Below are 19230 nucleotides of genomic sequence, written 5' to 3'. Positions count from 1 at the left end.
TTCAGAGCAGAGACCACTCATTTTGGCAGAGCACAGGGGAAGCAGCAGACAAGCATGGAATTCTAATTATTAAACATAATGAGAGATGAATCATCACCAAGCAGGAGATATACTCTATTTACTTTGTGAAAGTGAAAAATAAGTCTGTCAACAAAGCTATAGCCCAGGACGGGGAAACCCCAGGATTTCTCCAACTCTGCGTGTGAGGATGTTCTGTCCCAGAAGAGAGGAAGGGCTCATCACACCCCATCAAGCAGAAGGCTGGAGCCTCACAGCCTGTACTTACACAGCTCTCAGTGCAGCTCTGGCTCAGGACTTTCACACTGAGGACACCCCATGCGTGCCTGTGACACTTCCCAGCTACTCTAGTTCATAACGTGCTCAACGTGGGGCACGTTTAAGCATGACAGCAAATCTCCTAAGCCCTTGCTGCACATCCAGCAAGGACATTCTGGGACTCCCCAGTCCTCCACACCAAGCACAAGTTATAGCACCACTATATGGAGCATGACAAACCTGTGCTGGACTCACATCACCCCTCACAGAGCCTCAAATCAAAAGAATGAAACCTCCATGGCTCACCAGCAACCAGGGATGTGTTATGGGCTACCAAGAGGACAGGAAAGAGGAAACAGCAAACCACAGGTGACCTTTCTTGTATTTGTAATGCATTTGTATGGCCAGTGATTCTGGGAGCTGCATTGTTTCTCTAGGGAGCAAACTGGGAGGAAAGATCCACTGGAAAGTGTTATTGCACTTTATTCCTGGCAAGACAGGCCACAATAAAATGTCCTTGGTATCTTTAGCACAAAGAACAAGGCCTTGCAGCCTGTCTGCCAGTGAAATATAAATAACCAGAAAACACAGAATGATGAGGAAATGTCAGCTCTCATTTGAAAGACTTTTGCCTTTTTTTTTCTTTTTTTTTTTTCTTTTTTTTTTCTTTTTTTTTTTTTCTTTGGGGCGAGGGGGGGAGAGATGATTTGTTACTAGACAGGGGTCTTCTTTCCAGCCTTGGGAAAGATTTCAATGAAGAAGAAACAAAAGATTTTGTGGTCTTTTTGTTATATGCCCTGTTCCCAAAAGTCAGTGTATCTACTTTTATACAATGGGTACAGGATTTCTCATGGCAAAATTACCTGAACACCGCATGGTTCTTAGCAAAAGGACTCCATATGTAGTAATGGAGGGGTGTCTTTTGTGGAGAATTTGCAGAGCAGAAAAACTAAACTCCATCAGCCCAGAAAGCAGATACAGCTCCTGCATCACTATCACCAGTTCCCCTGATGCCAGCAGCCTCTAGGGATGCACTGGCTTCTTCAGGTGACATTCAATGTAAACCTTGCACTACAGTATTGTGGAGTTGATTTTTTACCAGTTTTGAAAAAAATCTGAAAAGTAAAAAAGGAAAATAAAGTGGATAAAATAGAAATAAACTTCTGAAACAACCTGACAAGTTCTTAATTGTGAATAAAGATGCTCTGTGATCACTGGAAGAAACAATGCATGGTTTCTTCCAGATTTGTGCAAAGTGAATCCCACAGCCCTAACTGGGGAAAGATCCTTTATAAAGATTTTCTTCTGCATGGATCCCCAAGAGACTCATCAATCTCCTTTCAATTCAGGGACTTAATGTAGTTCTTCTGTCTGGCCACATACATTCATTTAACTGGGGAAATTTAATTATTTATTCTCTGTTAATAGTATTGAACTGAGCCAAGTGATGCCACTGGGGGAAGAGAGAAGAAAGAGGAACAGAGAAGAGGGGAGAGAACAGGACATAAAGATGGATGCACATAAAGACAGAATGTTCACATAAAAACCTTATTTACAGGACCACAGTGGCCTGAAAACCTGCACCTATCAACCTGCAAACTTCTAAATGAATAGGTAATCACACTTAACTAGCCAGCCTGGCCACTGTTATTGCTAAGAAGGAAAAAAATAAATAAAATAAAAAAAAGTAGAGTATGGAGAATACTCTTTGACATTTAAAATGGTGGATTCAAGGGTTTCCTCAGGCACCAAATTATTCTGCTAGGCTCTTGACAGTATTTCAGTGCTAGGACAGGCAACAGTGGTGGAAACAGGCTTTAGCACCCCTAGTACCAGGCCTGCAGACCATCATGGCCATCATGCTCTCATATTCAGAAAACACTCTGAAAAAATTGTGACATATCCTCAGGGCAGGGTTCAGGCAAAGTTGAGTTGAGTGGTACAATTTAGAGGGTAAAAAAAACAGGACTTGTTTACTTCATTGCTCTTCCAGGAAGGGCAAAAGCAAGCCTTTTACCTCTTCATGTGTGTCATTTATGAGACCACCTAATGTTCCTGTGGCTCATTGTAATGCAGTTGTGTATAGGATTAAATTTGACGTTAAGTTTACAAAAAATCAGGAACAGAAGAATGAAGCCCTTGCTAGGTACTGTGAGGACAGCAGGACCTGAGAGTTTCCTGCTATCCACAGAAACATATTGCTTACAGGGAGCTGTGAAACAGAAGAGGACCATCCAAGGATAGTCACGCAATGCTATGTTTGACGTTATTCCTGGTGAAGCAGATTGCAGAACTAAGACCACTGCTGATCTGGTGAAGCAAAAAATCACCAAAAGTAGAGACAAATGGCTAGAGGGAAGAATGAGATGCCCTGGGCATAAGAAGACAGAGTTACAGGCAGACTTGGAGAACATATGAAGCTGAGTTGTGTTTTCGGATAATCAGGTTGTGATTAACACAAATTTTCTACTGATGAGGCAAAGGTTCAGAAAAGACAGGATTTACAACTGGACTCTGGAAGTGCCGTAGGTGAATCCTAATAGCAGGGTAAAGCACTGAAAATACACCAGCAAAGCTCTAGAGTTTGAACTGGGTTGATGAAGAACAGAGGCTACTTTAATGTTGAAAACCCACACCATTTCTTCAGATGCCTGAACACATTTGGATGCCACATCCCTGCAGGGTTAGTCTGTACAGACACCCTTATCCAGGTTTGTCATTTCCACGGAAGTAGAAACATCTTCATTTTAACTGAGCTTTCATGACTTTAGAGATAATTAGAGTAAAAATAATTTTATTCTAGCAAAACAAAAAAAGGCATCTTAGTTTAGAAATTGAAAACAAATCCAATGAAAAGAAGGAAGAAAACAGCATTAGCTCATACCTGAACTTAAAACTCTGAGTCACAATTTGGCCAAAAAAGACAATTTGGATGATTTCTGTCCCTTGCACATCATTTTTAACAGAGAACTTCATCCTGGGATTTTGTTTACCATTTATAGTGAGAGTTTCCTTACTTCTGAGTTCTCTTCTAATTGAGGTAACTCCCTGATGTTGGTCAAGGTTCTTGAAACTTACCTGAGAATAACTGTTCTGTGACGTGCAAAGAGTGCACTCAAATGGTACTTTTTCTATTCATTTGTCCTTTTCCCTAAGGAATGAACTGGTTTGCAGCTCTCAAATTGTAACATTTTTCAAATAATGTATCATAATGCATTTTCTGCTGTGCCTGGCATTGTTTGTCTTTTGGTTTGCTAATTTTCTTTCATAGAAATTACATGACACATTAACACAACAAACATAGGCTTTGAAACAATCTCCCTTCTCTCCTCAAACACACGGTATTAATTTCAAAGGCCATCATGTCACAACGCTGACCGTTAATTACCTCAGGACTTGGCACACTCTTATCTCCCCAGAGGAGTTCACTGCCTTTCAAAAGGACTAGCTTCCAAATTTTAGAAACTATTTCTTCATCAAATGGAGAATTGCACTTAACTAGTCTTGATTCCTGCAATATTAGAGAAAGAACGTGATTTTTATAAAGATGTCAATTTTTTCCCCAACAAAATCTACGATACCTTGTAGCAGTGACTTCCTGAGATGTATTGGAACAGAATAAGAATAACATCAAACAAAAATAATAATCACAGTGACAGCAATGAATTGGCAGTTTCATTCTATACCTGATCTGATTTAACATCAGCCAAAAGGGGTTATCCCATCCTCTCCATCCCTCTTGCATCCCTGTGCTCCCATGTTTCCTTTATATTACACCTAACGATCCTGCAGCTGCAGGACACAAAATTCAGTTCACTGACCCAAAAGAAAACTAACCTACCACAAGAAAAAGCTTTTCACTTGCAAAATGGTACTTCAAGATTTGAAGGAATTTCTAGGTGCAACCATAATTTATCCCTTTGGTGCACAGGTCCTGGCCAGCTGCCAGCACTCACCTGGCCAGACTCTCACTCCCTCTCCTCAACACAGACAGAAATTAAGATGAAATCAAGAGGGGGAGATCACTTACCAAGCATCATCACTGGAAAAGCAGGCTCAACTTGGGGAAAAGTAGTTTATTAACTTATTTCCAATTAAAATAGGTTTGGATAGTGAGAAAGGAAGACAAATTAAAACAACTCTCAAACAAATTAAAACATCTGCGGTCTGTCCACAGGCCGCTGAGCAATGCCTGCCCCATGCCTGGAACACCTCATTATCCTGTCTCCTCGGGGCTGTTCCTCACCTTTTTCCCCTCACCCTTGCTGCCCAGCACCACGCTGCCCTTTCTTCCAGCCCTTTTCCCCTCAGGAGCCACTGAGGGGCTGGGCCCTGCCCTGGGCCCTCCAGAACTTTCTGGAACTGGTGTGGGACAGCCCCGGCTCCCTCACAGAGGCCCTGCAGCTCCCCTGCTGCAGTGCCTCAACGCCAACACATGACAAGAAAGTTTACTTTTAGCCATGAGAAGTAAAGAAGCACCATTTTCAAACTGTAAAATTCAACTTTGAGTTGAATCTCCTCCAGTCCATGGGCAGCATGTTCTGGAGACTTGCAGTATGGCACCATAATGTGCAGCTGTATTGGCTGAGGGATACAACACACATTTTAGGGAAATCATTCTAGAAACATGTTTAACAGCATTTCTATTTCTGTGCAGTACACACAGAAGACTTTACAATTCAGGCTGGTGTTGTGATTTATTGATACACAACCCTGAACACAGCGTTTTTTCCACTGTTAAGCTGTATCATGCCAAACGCAAATCCCTGCTAATGTTTGTACTGCACCACACAGTGTATTCCATCCAATTTCCATACATGCGTCCGCAGGGAAACAAGAGCTGTAGAAATTATCACCTTTAGAAAAATTATTTAAATTTTAAAAAGCACTGAAAGTCCTTGGCTAGAGAAGAGCTCCTTTTGGAGCAAAGTCATAGCCTGCTTTCATCAAATTATTTGCACAGGAGAGTCTGCATTTTGATTCTTCCATCTGACTTCTCAGTCCCTGCACACCCAACAGATACTCTCAGATTATCCAAAAAATAAGCATCAGCCATCAAAACATCTTGCTCAATCTTGTTTCAGAGGTCTCCAGTGTTGACATTAAGGGACTTGTAATGTTTGACTCCTCTAAGAGAAAGACTTCAAAGAGAGATGTCCTGGCTCTGCTGAAGCTGATGGCTGAGCTCCTAGTGACTTCACTGGGGACACGATTTCACTTCAAACATTCGCCTTCATGTAGTACGTTCTGAAAACAGCACTTTAACAACTTCAGAAGGCTTTTTTATTTTAGAAAGATGAGTTTAGGTGGTCTCTTTCTGTATTCATATGTGGATATTTACATCAACGTAACAAGGCATAATACGTTAGGCAATGTTAGCCTAAATATCTGCTACAATATATTGCAGCTGATTGATAGACTCCAAATGGGATGATGAGATAAACTGCAGGGCTCCTGCTCTGCTAGTCGCCCTGCATGCCTGGCTAACATACACCTGCACGGCTTGCACAGAAACAAGCCTTGTGTGCCTGAAAGTGCAGAGCATAACAGAGGTTAACAAGACAAGTACATGTCACCCACAGTCCTTGGCAGGTTTATACAAACTCCAGGATGAGCACTGATACCATAATGTTGTACAACAACTGTTGTATTTTAGAGAAATTTTACTGTCTCTGATAACTCAGCTTCTTTGTTAGAACGTTTCTGAAGTGTTGTACTCTTCACTGCTGAGGTCTCTGCTAGTGCAAATCAGTATAGCTCTACTTCACTTCATCAGACCAGACTAAGTATATCCTCTGAGGATGCAGACTGATATACATTCCACTTTTTGTTTTTGCAACCTGAAAAGCCTGTTTCATATTTTTTGCAGAAATTTATAGAAATATCTTCAACTACAGGACAACATTGATTTCACTTTTTTTTTTGAAAAAAAAAAGACAGTATATCAATGTATTCTTTAACATAAAAGTGAAAATGAACTCCGGGTATTAAAAAAAATTTATTAAGATTTTTATCCATGAAAGATTGGTACTACAATCAATGTAACCATTTAATCAGTCAAGTATGTCTGTTATAGGCAGGCACAACTTTACAAAAGAGGCAAGTACAATGCCCGATCAAGCAAATACAGTCTGAATATCTATTCATCCACTATTTCTGAAAACAGAATTACCAAATATCCACCAGGGAAAAAGATGAACTAATTTAGTTTCTCTTTGGCATACTTATCAGGACAATGAATTAACTACAAAAGTCTTCTATTGCTGCCAGTGCTGTGAAGAAAAAAGTACTGAATGGAAGATTGTATGTCAGAACTCACTTTTAGGACTCAGGCGTCTGGCTAACGTATCAGAACTGGTGACAAAAGACAGTTCAGCTGCCAATGCTTCACGAGGCAGACAAGGATTACATTGTTTTATACTGCAGTTTTGTTGAAGGTATAAAAAAGAATTACAGTAAATTTATGCACAGTACATACATATTACACACAGTTATATAAATACCCATGCTGTGGCTGGACTTCAGGAAGTTGCTTTATCTATAAGAAAGCTAGTATCAGACCTCCCAACATCCATTCAATACACATTGCACTTCGCATCCAGTAATATGTTCATTTCTGTACCTCTCTCAAAAATAGATTTAAACAGAAGCGAAGAATAATATTGAATCTTTCCATAAAGTCTTTTTTCTTATTTACATTGTAATATTCCATTATACATAAAGACTGCATTACGATACATTATCTTTATATAGCTTTTTGTAATACATACAGCTTGAAGCTATTAACATCTTAGTTTGGGAACAGAGATATGACCTATAAGATTATTTAAAACAATTTTAGCCTTAATTTTGCTTTAGTTTGTTTCACTGAAACCACTCTTTGACAAAAAAAATCCTCCTTATTGGGGAGGAAAAAAACAACCCATGTTTAAACCATCACTGGATTTCCTTAAACCACTAAGAAACTTAGAAACCATAATCATTTTTGCATAATTATACAGCCACTTCAAAGGCCTGTTACTTTTAAATTTAGAACATGAATGACAATTGTGACCACATCTTTAAATTAATTTTTTTTGTACTTTCAGATACTTTTCAAACGTAAAACAATGAAAACACAATCATTAATCATACATAATCTTTGTACAACTGGGAAGAGCTCCTATTTTATTAGGGAAAAAATGAACATGCACACACCCCCATTCACAGAGTGAGAACATAAACTACAGCAGCACTTGTCTCAAGTTATGGTGCACATGGTTGCAATACGGGGTATAAAACAAGAGTAGAATTTCCAACATCTGTTAAAACACAAAAAAACTTATTGTACAAAAAGTCATTCACATTCTTTGCAATGAAGTGAGGAATCAGCTGTTTAGCTTTCTGGACTCTCCAGTCGGCAAACCCCTCCTTCTATTGCCACAGACTGTCCTGCCACAGCTCCAGGAGGAAGTCTTGAAATGTGAGTCTGTGGAAAAGCCAAGAGAGTGTTATCAAATAGGAAGAGAGGCAAAATTATACAGGACACAGAGCAAGCTTGTAAATATCAAACAATTAATCTGTTTAATTACTGCAGTCTGAAGGGCGAATTACAAAGCAACTTCAAAAGTTGCAAACAACTTGGATTCTTTTCTATTTTGTTTGTGCTAATGTTTAACACATGAAGAGAAGGACCATGACAGATGTGTAGAAAAGGTAAACTGGATAACCCAGTCCACTGAGAACAGAAGAAAAGATAATTCATCATGAAAAGAAAACTAACTGTCGTCTTCCGTGGTTTATTAGCTTATTCCTTACGAAGATTCAAAGAAATTTAGTACTGCATACAGAAATATGCTTTACAGAAGCCCAAGACACAATAAAATATTTGACAGAGATAAACTTGCACCTTAGAGCATAAGCCAACTGCAGTGATGAAAACACCAAAAAAAATTCTCTGCATAAAATACCTACTGGTCCCCCTAAAAAAAAAAAACAAACCACAAAAGTTTCCTCTAGAGTATTTGTTGTCCATTGTCAAATAAAAAGACCCAAAGAGCAATGTGTTTCTGTCAACAAGCATCTTTCTATTGAGAAGTTTTAAGTTTTAAAAGCAGGTCTTTAGATGGTTCCATAATATTTCAGCAATAAACTGGGCATATATGCATGTGCATATAGCAATTTAGCTTACAACACTGCTGTAATTTAGTGACACTAAAAATCTTTTAAAAATCCTTTCTATTCTGTGGTACATCTTGCTACTGATGGGCAAAAGTATTCACCTATTAAAAGATATTTTGACTTATTCTTAAAAGTAATGACAATCTTTTTTCCTGTGCATGTTTTTGGACTGTGTAAACTGCTTCCATTTTCATCTACACTGTTGATTTTGAGCTACAGCAGAGTCATTTTCAGATATATTGATGGCTTTCATATAGAGCCAAGGGCTAAATCAGTGTGTAACCAAACCAGCAAAGAGTCAGCAGCATGTTTCTACAGACTTTGCTGTTTCCAGTTTTCAGAGCTGCTGAGTGGATTCCGGTAAAACACTAAAAAGAGCCTTAGTGGAAGTCTAAAACGCAATGGCGCTGATAACAGCATTTCCCTGGGCTTGAGGCAGAAAGTGTCATCAGCTAGAGCTACTCCCTAGCCACCCCTCCCACCAAAGCAGAAGCACTTCATTCCCCTCATGAGTAACAACTTTCATCAAGTGATTCATTCAAGCTCAAACAACTTAATGCTTAAACAATTATTGAATGACTCCTACTATGATATAAAGCTCACAACAATGAAATTGCTGGCATGAGAAATTACAGGTTCCTTTAGGTGCAGCCAACTACATCTTTAAGTTTTTGTGTGTACATTATCCCATTTAAAAGATTGAAGTGCTGCAAAATGTATAACTTGCAGTGAGGCAATGGGTTGGAGGGGGGTTGGACTAGATGATCTTTAAGGATTCCTTCCAAACCATTCCATGGTTCTATGATGTAAAAGTTCCCTTTCCATCAATTCAACAGGAAGTTTTTTGAGGCTGTAACCACAATTCATCGCATCACAGAGACTTTTTGTATTTCAGAAGCAGCTTCTTTCAATTCCTTTCTTGATAAGGGTATCCTGGTGTCTGCTCTTAGGTGGTCTTGTTTTCAGCTAAATTACAGAATGAGATTTAATTAAAAACATTTAAAGGTTTTCATTTTACTGCTAAAACTTTGATCTCTGGCTTTCCTGCTTGATATATGAACATCTTCCTACTTTCAGAACAATTTTGGTTACGACCATGATTTACCACTTCAAGAAGAAAAGATTCCTTTCAAATCTCCTAGTTTCCCCCAAATCTTACTGACATTTTTTTAAGAAGCTATTTCTAAGTTTAAAACCAGAGAGAGAGAGAGAGAAAGAAAAGAGAAAAAAAAAAAAAGAAAGAAAAAAGGGTATTTTTGATTTTAAGAGCAAAAGACCCAAGACATTTTTCCAGGTCTGTTAAGTTTTGTGACTGAAAAGTGGGATAGGATGACAATGTACAAACAACATTGTTTGAAGGGCACTGTACCAATCTTTCCTCAGTGGAAGAATGCCTTTGAGATACTAAAGTGAGATACTAAAATCAAAGCAAACCTGTAGGCCAATCTAAATCAAACATCATTTGTAAATGAGGACATTTACACAGTGATCAGTCAGAATTACTAGCAGACCGTGGCAGCAAGACAATAAAAAGCATGGAGGCTCGAAGATGATTCCAGGAGGCATAAGGGAGGAAACTTATTACCAAAATGTAAGAAGTATTAGCACTATCATGATTATTATGAATCCTATAATCACTTTTTTCCTTATAAATACAACAGACTTTATTTGTTGAAATTAGATTTCTCACTGGAATTATGAATTAATCTTTTGCATAGGCTTGATTTAACCCACAACCCAAAGTTAAATGCCTAGTACACACTTACACAACTGCAGGAGCAAAATGTGAGACTCCACTGAATCCACCTGAAATTTTATGGATCACGCTATTCAAAAGTTAGCTGAGCATAATATCCTAGTAAGATCTTGAGCAAGGGAAGGAAAAAAAGACCAAGAGAGGATAAACAGATATTTAATATCTGTCAATACATCATCAAGTAGCTATGCTTAAATAGCTGTCCAAAACATTTCCTATTAAAAAAAAAAAAAACAACGCATTTTGTATACAAAGAAAAACAAGTTTTCCATAAAAAAGGAACAAAACCAAACCGACAACAACAAAAAACAACACTACTTACTAGCACATGTACATTTCCATTTACAGAAACACCCAAACCACATATTAACAAAACCTTTCTTTAATCCTTTACTTGCATCCTGTTTATTTGCACTTTGTACGATGAAGCAAATACAGATGCTTACACTGACTACTGCTTCTTACTTCCACCAATGTCTGCTTTAGGTAGAACAAAATCCACACAGATACAAGATGAGAGTATTTAAAATATGTTTACTAATAAGTAATATCAAAGGATAATAGTGCCATATCAGGACAACTTCAGATAAACTCCCAAGTGAATTCTTACAACTTCCCTTGTTCCTAGCCATAAGAATGAACTCTAGTAAATAAAAAGAAACATCAAAGAATATTTAAGATTTTAAAAATGCAACCACAGAACTTATTTGTACTGTTTGCTACATTTTTTTACCTCAACATCATATTTTATATTAAGTCTAGATTGTACAATGGATTGGATTTAGATTTAAAAATATATATAAAAAAAAAACACAACCAAAAACACTGGAAAGCTTTTAATTTTTTAAATTTGATTAGTCCATCAGCTTTAACACTTGAATGAACCTACATCTAGGGGAAATTGCACCTGGGAATATACAAATAGGAAAAGAAAAAAAAAGTTTGGAATTAATCCTCCACTAAGCTTCACAGAAGTTTCTCCTTGAGGAAACAGTATGCTAAGGAAAGGTAAATCAAGAATGGCAGGGCTATCCAGATCTTTAGCTCTATAAATGGAAATTTTACTGTCCCTGAGAATATTTTGAGTTTCTTTGTTTTCCTAGCAAAAAGTGAGGTTGGTGACACCTAGCAGAAACACAGATTCTGACAGAATGGACTAAGAAACCACATCATCACTGCAGATCTTTGTCTGTAGCTTAGAGGGAAAATCTCATGCCCACTATTAAAAACGAAAATAAATAAATGTTAGATGAAGTACTTGATTTTGCCTTTTTCCCCCCACCTATACAGCACAACCAAGCTAACCAGCCTTCAGACACTGATTCTTGCTCTGTGTGTACTTGTCATCAAAAATATAACAAAACAAAAATTAATCCCTCTTTCCCTCCTAACTAAACCACAGCAACTAACTCCCACAACCCCAGACACTGTCCAAACTTACTGTCTCTCAGTCCCTTTTGATCTGCACTGGAAAGCTTCCCACTGCCCTGCAAGTCCAAAACTAATTGGTCATCCTGCCCTGGAATAAGTGTTAACTGCTACAGAGATTTCATCTTTTCATCAAAAACATTTTATTTTTTTTTGTAATGTATTTTTAGTATATTTTTTAAATACAAGTTGTGCCAGACTTTCTTGACTTCATGTCTCTCAGATAAAGTTTCTGAAACAACTTTGGGGCCAACTAATATCAAAAACTTATTTTTTTCAGTCTTTAAAGAGCTAGTCTCCTCCTTTTATTCACATAAAAGTACGAGTTTGTCACATCAGCTTCATTTTTTTCATTAAAAGCATAGATACAGTGTAGAATTAATATAATGCCTAAGCCAAAAGACAGACAGCACTACATGAGAAAACTGAAGTCAATCAAATACTGCCAAGAGAACAGAGCACAACTACCAGATGGCAGCACATTCAGTTCTTAAGCAAGTCAAGGGAGTACTTCATGTGTTTAGCTTTCTTATTACATGCTCAGGATGTGCTTTGGACAGAATAATGTATAAAACAAACTTTTTCCATTCATTACACTATTGAGATGAAATATAATGAAACAGAGACTGAGGACATCATGTACTTAATTAAATTGCTTTCTACCACCTTACTCATTAAACAAAAAGAGTACCAAACCCATATATTCATTAGAAACTCAGAATCACTCAGATGTCTACAAGCTTTCTAGCTGGGTATGCACTTCCACCATGAAAACCATCTGGACCTACTGTCAATATCTTCTCTAGGCAGTAACAGCCCATTCTGGTGGCAACAGTCATCCTCTGCTGCTCCGTCTCCTGGGAAGCTCTCCTCCATCACAGTCTGAATGTATGCCTGCCATATGACAGGAGAGGATGCCCTGAAAAACACTGGCAACTGCTGCTATCACAATATTCCATACACAACTCTCTCTTGGCAGAAAAAAAAAAATATATATATATGGGGGGGTGCTCCAGAAGGATTGTCCCTGTGGGCAAGACAGTCAGACTGATGGCATGCTTCTGGCTCTCAGGCACTCAGAATAATGGTTCTACACACAGGTTACTCAGGAACCTAACAGTTTTCCAAGCTCAAATTCATTCTGTGGGTTAAATATATAATTACACACAATTGGTGCATCTAAAAACTTTAGTACAATGTGTTAGAAACAAATGAGATTTTCAGAAAGTCGAAAACTAAAGTATTTTAAACTCCTTGTATCATTCATACACATACTTCATCTAAAGCTATGTAGCAATTCATCATCTATTCAGCTCATCACTCCAGGCAATTGTAGAGGTATTTTAGAATACTGACATACGTTTTAAAACTTGATATTTACTAGTCTGAATTGCAGGTGCTAAGTCAGGTCATTTTATTTATATTTGCATACCTAGATACATAATGTCCTCTACTCTGCTCTGCTTTAAGATATAACAGCCAAATATGAGGAAAATTCCAGAACTTCTGGCTTTGTGCAAGAACTCAACCCAATAAATTGAACTTATCTTCCCATCTCAAAGCCCATAATTTCCATGAAGGTCTGTAAGCCAAATATTTTAACTGGTATCTCAGCACTGAAGGTTATTTCCAACAAGTATAAATACCTTATTTTTATGAGAGAACTGGATGCTCTACTGTATGCACAGAGTTATTTTCAAGTAAGAATTTCTGAATGATTCCCCAGTCTCCAGACATGAGTGCAGATTAAAGAAAAAAAAAAGATAACAGTGACATATACTTTTCCTGTCTCACGAAGTTAAAAGACTGTCTCTATCCTGAAATGAATGACAAAATTATTTGACTTAGTATTTCTGTTAACTAAACAGGTTTGTTAAATTTTTCCACTAATTTTCAAACTAATATTTGGATTCTTCCAAGATGTATTTCTTCACCCAATGAGCACTGGATAGCTGCCCTTCTCCTCACAAAGGGCTTTCACAAACCTTTTATTCACAAGTAAAACACAGCTTATCATCAGAAAACTTGACAACAATCACTACAATCGGTGTTTGTCATAAATATTACTTTAAACATAGAGGGAAGTAATTTTTGCTAAATTTTACAGTGTTAGTAAAGTCAAGTAAATCTGATTATAATACTTAATCTCAACAAGAAGAGTGAATTGGAAATGGTCTCCCCATTCACTGTTTCTTCATACTGGAACATGAACTTAGCTGTCAAAGATAAAGTTTCTGTTTGCGTATTACAACCACATTTGGTGTAGACTGCAGTTGCTGCTAATGCATGTTTCCAAACACAGCAACATATGACACTCTCCACTACAGTTCCCCCCATCTTGCAAAGCAACTTGAATTTGGTTCATTAGAAAATGGAAAGAATGGCATACGTAGTTTTGCAATGTTAAAACCTGCTACAACATAAAGCTTACTAATTCATGAATTGAATATGTGCCAAAGAGAGATTTAAACTGGCAACTGAATCTGGACTACATTCAATATTACAGCTAGATTTTTAGAAACTAGTTGTGTAGCTCATCTAGCTATTAGAAATACTAAAATGTAAAAAGTTGAACTACAGTGATATCTCAAAAGCATTGCAGTATTTGCAGTAATTGCAGAAGTAAGCGACAATTATACACAGATCATATATTAACTCATCATATCCCTACTAAGAACCATACTGAGCTGACAAATTATTTCGAATACTTATGGATAACATAGGACCAGAACTGCATATTGTTGGTATTGAGATTGGAATTTTCACTTGAAAGAAAGAGCCTGGTCTTGAAACACTACTGAAAACACAGTGAGGAAGTCCCTATTTTCAAGCAAAAATATCATCTACCACCAACTCCTCTAAATCACTAAGATAATATAAGAAATTTGGGGTATCCAGGAAAAAAAGAAGTCCCGTAGCACATCCCACCTACTTCTACTTTGTGGGCACAAAATGCTGTGGGCCCCATGTGAGCAAATACACTGCAGACTCTGCCAGGGCTAAAAGGGCTCCTGTTTGATTAAGCAAAAATATACGGTGTTAAATCAAAGAAAGGATGCCCACCCATAACCAGAATCTTCAAGAGATGCTGTTTATATGTGTGCTTATGTTGCCGGCATATGTTGTACTGTCACCTGAGATTGAAGAACTTCTCCTTTGCAGCGTTCTCAGTTGGTCAAAGCAGACAAAGAACAAGATACAAAGACTATGCAGCAGCTCAGAGGAGTCAATTAATTTGTAATCTATCCACAAACCTCCTTTCGTTCCTGCTCTTCATTTACATCTCAAACGTAATGGCAACCGCTAAAATAGAATATATCCATCACTTAAGCTCATTATAGCTGAGAGTCCCTGCCTAAGTTGTAGCAATAGGTGGTATAGGTTAGTTCCAAGAAGTATATTTTAAAAAGTCAAAGTTTGTTTCCTTCCACATCCAGTGTGTGACAAACATTGGGCCTGAGTGATTATGAAACTGCTAGTGTTGGGGGGGATGACAAAACAGAGTACAATGTTGAACCAGCAAGGATGTGCTTTGATGAGCTACTTGCGGCAGTGATGTAAGGGTTCCAGGGCCTAGGAACCAGAAGGAAGTCAGATGCAGATACCATGCAGGTAGCAAAGACGACATTACTGCTACTATCAGTGCTGGAGGAGCCGGAATACTTTCACACTGAGGGAGAGATAAAGGCAACTAACAGGACACACAACCAGAGATGACTGCATCAGCAGTCAGGTGTGAACTTAGTTCATCTGGCAAGCCTCCACACTATTGTTAAAGCAAATTTCAACCAAACATTTTAAACCAATGTTTGGACAGGAAACAATGACTTCTTCAGAAAACTGGTTTCCAACAAAAAGGACTGGACACCTTTCCAGAAAGTATGCGTTAAATCAAACAGTTATTAGTCACAATGCAAAACTGTTCTACAGCTCTTGCAGGCTCAGCCATTTCATGCATTCAGGCTGGCAAGTGAGCATACAAGCAGTCTTGTTTGGAGGTGAACGGCCGGCTGCAGAGCCCAGCCGTTTCTAAATTGGAAGGAAACAAACTCCTGTTGCAAGGCTGCCTCCAGATCAGTACTTGGAGAGCTCACAGCGCTAAAAGCCAGAGGCACCAACAGGTCAGGATGTGCAAACTGTTTCAAGCCTCAGATCCCGCTTTCCTGCCTCACTTTTCTTTTAAGGAGTTGTTGATAGTTAATGGGTTGAGTATGTTTCTGCCTCTCAAGCATACCAGTTTCTGTAGGTGAGCTGGTATCCAGCTGGTCAGAGTGCAGTGTCTGCCTTGTAAGAAAGGCCTCTGCTATCTCTTAGCATCAAATTCATGAAGACCATTTTTTAGATACTATTATGAAACGCTTTAGCCTCCAATGCACAAAGAAACACACCAAGATTATAAAGCAGGAACTTTTTTCTTAAGTACGTACCCATTTATATAATTATGATTCTAACAGTAGTCTAATTCGTAACACTAGACACTTAAAAACCTTCTCACTTTCTAAAAGCCTTGCTGTGACAATATCTGCTTTCATATTCATTAAATTGAAACAGCCCCAAATCAGCCACCGTGACAATCCCTTGGTTTAAGAATAAAACTTGAGTCCTAAACTGATGAAAGAAATAAAAACTGAAGTTCTTTACCACCCTAGATAAACAGGAAAGCAACATGTTTCCCTACAAGCTGCTGCCTGATGATTTTGTTATGGTACTCATAAACAAGTGATATTTTATACTTTTATGAATTCTCATACCCGTATTTTTTTCATGGCAAGCACTCAAAATTAACTGTTCCAAAACAGTTATTCTATTAAAGAAAAAAGATTTTTTTTTAACGTACAATACATTGTGCTCTATTTCAAGCCCAGTTTTCCATCTATAACTTAGCCCTAGTTGTAGCAGAATAAAATTCCAGCTTTTATGACAGAAGACTTTTTTTGATCAATAGAAGTCAGCAGCAAAAGCATTTGTGGTTTTTCTCTGGAAAGCATTTGTGGCCACAGACTCAAAGGAGGAAGAAAGGGAGGGGGATTAACTCTTCAATGAAGGTCAAAAACATAATTTAAAAGTGAACCGAGAGGAGCAGCTGTGTCTGTCAGTGCAATCAAGATTACCAGCTGGAGAATTTACCAGCAGTATGAAAACAATGCACACCAGATGTCAAATGTTACAACTGTGAGTAGGAAAACATCTCTGGGCATGGCACTGTCATGCTAGTACTCATTACCAGACAGATTTCATATTTAGCATTTATTCATTAATTAGAAAGACACTACCAGGAAGAAACAGAGTATTTCCTTAGACACACCTTTTGAGCATTATAATGTAAGCAAGAAGCAGGTGTGCACACTGTAATAATTTAATATTGTGCATTCTAGAAATCCTCCTTTCACTGTGAACACAGTGACTTCTGCATTAACCAATGAATACTAGCACATCCACAGCTGAGCTTGAGTGAGTTTTACTTAGTTCAGTCTGAGCTTTTAGTTTGAGTTCAGATTCTTTTCCAAGAAAATCTAAAATATATGTTAAGAAAACAAGTAAAAACATGTCCTGTTCCATACTCAGCTGGAAGGATATGCCATGAAAGAGAGTACTTCACTAACACCTCTACCAGCATCACCTTCACCAGCTTTTTATCTCCTTCTCCTTCTAGGGCATTCTTGTATTTTTTTCTATACATTTTTCTCCTCAAAGTAACACATCTGTTCCCAATGCTCCAACCAGCATGTTACACCACTTTTGGTGTGTAAAATTATCTGATGTCAATTTCCTTCTTTTGTATTTTTTTTTTTTATATTTCTCTCACAAATGAAATACAGTCTGCCTCCCCCCCCCAAAAAAAAAGAGAAACATTTTGTTTTTGTAGTCCTCTCCCTCCATCGTAGTACCTGCCTTCTCCCTGCAGTACTGTATTTGCCTAAGCATAGGTGGCTCTCATCCTTTTTGGTTAACCTCTACTATTTCACATTAAAGACTTTTCTAGTTCCCATTGCTAAACTCAGTTTTAATACATTATTTCTCTCATTCAAAAAAAAAAAAAAGTAAATAGTCCCCCAGAAACTGAAAACATGGATGTTAACATCCAGATTGTATATAACAGAGGCTGTTCTAGGAACTAGCTCAAAGTTTGTTTTATATCCTCTCCCTTCTTCTTTGATGATGTTGCAATTCTGTTATCTGAAGGAAGACACACCCACAGAAAAATAGTGTACCACCCTAGATAAACAGTGTAACTGAATGAAGCTGGATAAAATTATTCAAATACAATTACCAACAGCAGAAGGAATGACAATATGTTTGTGACAAATTTTCCTGACATAATACATATATTAGCATAGGTTTCCTAACTGCTGCAATTAAGGAAGGGGAATCAGAAAGGCCCCATCAATAAATATATTTAATTTCTTCTGCACCTGTTACTTTTTCCCTTCTCTTCAAGACAGAATTTTTATGTATTTCATTATTTAAATTCTCCTTAACTTCTGCACCCATTCTACTGTATTACAACCTATTCCTCATGGCTTACCTTAGCTTTGCCATCCTGTGCAGACATATATCCTACACACATGCTCTCTGTTGTATGGCTCCACAGAAATTCCACTATAAAGGAAAATGCAAGAAGTCATAAAAATGCATTTTTAAAAAAATATAAGATGTAATTTAACAAGACTGGAATCTTGAGAAAAAAACTTAGCTTAAAATAAAGATTGAGAAAGGAGAAAGAAATGAACAGGGTCTTACAAAACTCAAAGAACAAAAACTACTTGCCAGAATAATTTAATCTCAAAAGAAATAGCTACCAACCAAACAGTAAGATTTTCCTGTACTATTTGCAGTCACACACTGCAGAACTAATACCCAGGATGAGGAAGTTACTTCAACAATAAGAAGTCTCCAAGACGAGAAATAGAAAAGTTGCAAATGAAGTTAAAAGATACGATTAACTTCTAAAGCAGAGGCTGGTTCCACCCATAAAGTAGAAGCAGATATAAATTGCATTTACTTGCCTTGAACTCAGACACAAGCCCTCTACAACAGCATAAGCTCAGATGGTGTACAAGGATTCTGTAGAATTGTAAGACTATCCAAAAATAACCTGTACCAAGCACTTTTTCACAGAAATGAGCATAAATACATATATAACATGCAAACACCAAGGGGTAAACAGAGATTTGTGGTACAGCGGATACAGGAAAACATGCAGAATTAGTAAACTCTGCAAGACAGAACTGAAGACATACAAAGACATCTGGTGAAAGAGAAATAATCCTGCAGAAGCAGCAGGAGAGACGTTGGATGAAACCAGAACAATCCTGCACAATAAGCAAGAAAGATGCCTGGCAAACTCAGAGCAAGACCTGATCCTGAAAGTATACTGAATGATATCAAGAGCAGATACTATCACCCCTTCTCTTTGGGGAGAGTGAGGAGCATGAAACACCAAAGGTAAGAGAAGAAAGATGAGAAGAAATTAGCCTGTTTTGTTTTCGACCTCCACATCAATGCACTTTCAAATCTGATCACCTTGACCTCTAGCACCAGCTATATAGAGCATCAGCTCCGTGGTACCATGTACTCACAGCTAATTTAGAATAGAAACATTACAAACA

General features: G+C 37.8%; 1 protein-coding gene and 2 long non-coding RNA genes across 7 annotated transcripts in view; 1 reads left to right on the top strand and 2 right to left on the bottom strand.

Annotated features, from left to right (window-relative positions):
• Window positions 1-5106, bottom strand: part of LOC121067472 — a 66070-nt gene extending 60964 nt beyond the window's left edge. For 3 of the 5 annotated variants that reach the window (XR_005818305.1, XR_005818303.1, XR_005818308.1), the window contains exons 1-2: window positions 4523-5106; window positions 3665-3787 (exon numbers count right to left, since the gene is read on the bottom strand). This is a non-coding gene — a long non-coding RNA (uncharacterized LOC121067472). Of the gene's footprint in view, window positions 1-1139; window positions 1227-3664; window positions 3788-4306 lie in introns of those variants that run through there. The other 2 variants (XR_005818304.1, XR_005818307.1) reach the window with 2 other exon arrangements.
• On the top strand, window positions 512-1954 carry LOC121067473. The gene is made up of 2 exons (XR_005818309.1): window positions 512-645; window positions 1705-1954. It is a non-coding gene; the product is annotated as an uncharacterized LOC121067473 (long non-coding RNA).
• A 1155-nt stretch (window positions 5107-6261) lies between the features above and the next one.
• Window positions 6262-19230, bottom strand: part of TASP1 (taspase 1) — an 85477-nt gene continuing 72508 nt past the window's right edge. Inside the window, 2 exon segments of the mRNA XM_040552040.1 lie at window positions 6262-7744; window positions 18147-18220. Of these exon segments, the coding sequence (XP_040407974.1) occupies window positions 7652-7744; window positions 18147-18220 (167 nt within the window). The 3' untranslated portion in view covers window positions 6262-7651.

The sequence above is a fragment of the Cygnus olor genome, chromosome 3 (genome assembly GCF_009769625.2).
Source record: "Cygnus olor isolate bCygOlo1 chromosome 3, bCygOlo1.pri.v2, whole genome shotgun sequence".
NCBI lineage: Eukaryota > Metazoa > Chordata > Aves > Anseriformes > Anatidae > Cygnus > Cygnus olor.
This window is presented reverse-complemented; position numbering and strand designations above follow the sequence as displayed.